The following is a 3,944-nucleotide window of genomic DNA, read 5'->3' on the forward strand; positions in this document are numbered from 1 at the left end:
CCCTCCATCCCCTCTGGGTGCTCCCCCCATCCCCTCTGGATGCCCCCACATCCCTTTTGAATGCTCCCCCATCCCCTCTGGATGCCCCCACATCCCCTTTGGGTGCCCCCTCCATCCCCTCTGGGTGCCCCCCCATCCCCTTTGGGTGCCCCCTCCATCTCCTCTGGGTGCTCCCCCCATCCCCTCTGGGTGCCCCCCCATCCCCTTTGGGTGCCCCCCATCCCCTCTGGGTTCCCCCCATCCCCTCTGGGTTCCCCCCCCCCCATCCCCTTTGGGTGCCCCCTCCATCCCCTCTGGGTGCTCCCCCCATCCCCTCTGGATGCACCCACATCCCCTTTGGGTGCCCTTCATCCCCTCTGGGTGCTCCCCGCATCCCCTCTGGGTGCTCCCCCCATCCCCTCTGGGTGCTCCCCCCATCCCCTCTGGATGCACCCACATCCCCTTTGGGTGCCCCCCCCATCCCCTCTGGCTCCCCCCCATGCCCTTTGGGTGCCCCACACCTCCTCTGGATGCCCTCCATCCCCTCTGATTCCTCCCCCATCACCCCTGGGTCCCCCCCTCTCCCTTCTGTGCACCCCCCATCCCCTCTGCCCCCCCCCCCTCCCTCCCCATCCCTTCTGTGCACCCATAGGTGCTGCAGCACCCCAGCGAGGGGGCCCTGGCGCTGGTGCTGCACCGGGCGGTGAAGGACGCGCCGGTGCCGGTGGCCGAGATCCGGGTGAATTCCTTGTCCAGCCAACCCATCGACCAGGAGGCCAAGGGCAAGCTCTCGGGTGAGGCACCCATGGGTGCTGATGGACACACACACCCCCCCCCCCCACACGAGCACTGATGGGTGCTCCCGCCCCAGATCGCTCCCCTGATATTGATAACTACTCAGAGGAAGAGGAGGAGAGCTTCTCCTCGGAGCAGGAGGGCAGCGACGATGCTCTGCATGGGCAGGTGGGTGCTGGGCACCCTCCCCTGCACCCATGGGTGCTCTCCCGACCCCCTCACCCCCACCCTATTCTCCTTCTCCCCTTCCCCCCAGGATCTCTTCTATGAGGAAGAGGAGCTGCCCAAGGTGAAGAAGACACGGAGGAAGCTGATGGCATCCACCCGGGTGAGGCAGGAGGCACCCATGGGTGCTGACTTGGGGGGGGGGGGTGTCACCCATGGGTGCTGCTGATGCCTTTGTGCTCCCCCACACACACCCCCCTGCAGCAGCCCAACATCAAGCAGAAGTTCGTGGCACTGCTGAAGCGTTTCAAGGTGTCGGAGGAGGTAGGAGCACCCATGGGTGCTGGGGATGGGGTATGGGGGAACAATGGGTGCTATGGGGATGTGGGGTACGTGGTGGCAGGGAGTGGTATGGGGGGGGCAGTATCACCCTGTGGCTGATGCCACCGGTGTTATGGTGATTGATGTCACCCTATGGCCGATGTCACCCTATGGCTGGTGTCACCCAATGGCTGATGTCACCCGATGGCCATTGTCACCCTATGGCTGGTGTCACCGCTGTCACTCTATTGCCATTGTCACCCTGTTGCCAGTGTCACAGCTGTCTCCCTATGGCCACTGTCACCCTATGGCCATTGTCACCCTATGGCCATTGTCACCCTGTTGCTGGTGTCGCCGCTGTCACCCTATGGCCATTGTCACCCTGTTTCCGGTGTCACCCCCGTCTCCCCTATGGCCGCTGTCTCCCTATAGCCATTGTCACCCTGTTGCCAGTGTCACCCTATGGCCATTGTCACCCCTGTCACCCTATGGCCGCTGTCACCCTATGGCCATTGTCACCCTGTCACCACTGTCTCCCTATGGCCATTGTCACCCTGTCACCACTGTCTCCCTATGGCCATTGTCACCCTGTCACCACTGTCACCCTATGGCCATTGTCACCCTGTCAGCGCTGTCACCCTATGGCCATTGTCACCCTGTCACCACTGTCTCCCTATGGCCATTGTCACCCTATGGCCATTGTCACCCTGTCACCACTGTCTCCCTATGGCCATTGTCACCCTGTTGCCAGTGTCACCCCTGTCACATTATGGCTGGTGTCACCCTATGGCTGCTGTCACCCTATGGCCATTGTCACCCTGTTGCCGGTGTCACTGCTGTCACCCTGTGGCCATTGTCACCCTGTCAGCGCTGTCACCCTATGGCCATTGTCACCCTGTTGCTGGTGTCACCGCTGTCACCCTATGGCCATTGTCACCCTATGGCCATTGTCACCCTGTTGCTGGTGTCACCGCTGTCACCCTATGGCCATTGTCACCCTATGGCCATTGTCACCCTGTCACCACTGTCACCCTATGGCCATTGTCACCCTGTCACCACTGTCTCCCTATGGCCATTGTCACCCTGTTGCTGGTGTCACCGCTGTCACCCTATGGCCATTGTCACCCTGTTGCTGGTGTCTCCGCTGTCACCCTATGGCCATTGTCACCCTGTTGCTGGTGCCATCGCTGTCACCCTATGGCCATTGTCACCCTGTCACCACTGTCTCCCTATGGCCATTGTCACCCTGTTGCTGGTGTCACCGCTGTCTCCCTATGGCCATTGTCACCCTGTTGCTGGTGTCACCGCTGTCACCCTATGGCCGGTGTCACCCTGTCCCCGCTGTCACCCTGTGCTGGCCCAGGTGGGCTTCGGGCTGGAGGCGGTGGCCGGGGCGCGGATGCGCTCGGTGGCCGAGGACCTGGACGAGCTCTACGACACCCTGGAGATCTTCAACCCCAGCGACAGCGGCGCCGACATGGACGATACGGACAGCGTGCTGAGCACCCCCAAACCGCGCCTGCGGTGAGGGAGCACCCATGGGTGCCTCAACCCCCCCCGAGCACCCATGGGTGCCCCAAACCCCCCCCGAGCACCCATGGGTGCCCCAACACACCTCTGAGCACCCATGGATGCCCCAAACCCCGCGAGCACCCATGGGTGCCCCAACCCCCCCCCGAGCACCCATGGGTGCCTCAACCCCCCCCGAGCACCCATGGGTGCCCCAAACCCCCCAAGCACCCATGGGTGCCCCAACACACCTCTGAGCACCCATGGGTGACCCAACCCCCCCCCGAGCACCCATGGGTGCCCCAACACACCTCTGAGCACCCATGGATACCCCAAACCCCGCGAGCACCCATGGGTGCCCCAACCCACCACGAGCACCCATGGGTGCCCCAACACACCCTTGAACGCCCATGGGTGTGCCAAACCTCACTGCGGTGAGTGAGCACCCATGGGTGCCCCAACCCCCCCCGAGCACCCATGGGTGCCCCAATACACCTCTGAGCACCCATGGGTGCCCCAACCCCCCCCTGCAGTCAGTGAGCACCCATGGGTGCCCCAACCCCTCTTGCAGTCAGTGAGCACCCATGGGTGCCCCAACCCCCCTTGCAGTCAGTGAGCACCCATGGGTGCCCCAACCCCTCTTGCAGTCAGTGAGCACCCATGGGTGCCCCAACCCCTCTTGCAGTCAGTGAGCACCCATGGGTGCCCCAACCCCCCCCTGCAGTCAGTGAGCACCCATGGGACCCCCCTCTCCTTGCCCCACAGCCCTTTCTTCGAGGGGCTCTCGCAGTCGAGCTCTCAGACAGAGATGGGCAGCGAAGGGGCCCCCCCGGTCAGTGCAGGGGGACCTGAGGGGGGGGGGGGGTCCTGTTTTTGGGGGGGGGGGGTGTTTAGGGGGCATTTGAGTGGTTGGGGAGGGGCTGGGAGGGTTAAGGGGGGGTTGGGGGGATAAAGGGGGAGTTAGGGGGGTTTGGGGGGTTAAGGGGGGTTGGGGGGGTCAAGGGGGGTTGGGGGGTGTTAAGGGGGCGGTGGGGGGGGTCAAGTGATGTTTAGGGGGCTCAATGGGGGGTTTGGGGGTTAAGGGGGGGTTTGGGGGGGTCAAGGGGGGTTGGGGGGTGTTAAGGGGGCGGTGGGGGGGGTCAAGTGATGTTTAGGGGGCTCAATGGGGGGGGGGG

At 63.9% G+C, this 3,944-nt stretch overlaps 1 protein-coding gene across 1 annotated transcript; it reads left to right on the plus strand.

Moving 5' to 3' along the window:
- Positions 1 to 609: 609 nt before the first annotated feature.
- Positions 610 to 3,633, plus strand: LOC130599881 (phosphofurin acidic cluster sorting protein 1-like; the record flags this gene model as incomplete). Its single annotated transcript, XM_057410684.1, has 6 exons — positions 610 to 773; positions 851 to 942; positions 1,031 to 1,102; positions 1,204 to 1,263; positions 2,624 to 2,784; positions 3,535 to 3,633. Coding segments are annotated over exons 3-6 (335 nt in total), but the record flags the coding sequence as incomplete, so codon positions are not given.
- Between the last annotated feature and the right edge of the window lie 311 nt (positions 3,634 to 3,944).

Source organism: Pezoporus wallicus, unplaced genomic scaffold, assembly GCF_028554395.1.
Source record: "Pezoporus wallicus isolate ANWC-B61680 ecotype Strahan unplaced genomic scaffold, APGP_CSIRO_Pwel_v1 contig_14786, whole genome shotgun sequence".
NCBI classification, from domain to species: Eukaryota; Metazoa; Chordata; class Aves; order Psittaciformes; family Psittacidae; genus Pezoporus; species Pezoporus wallicus.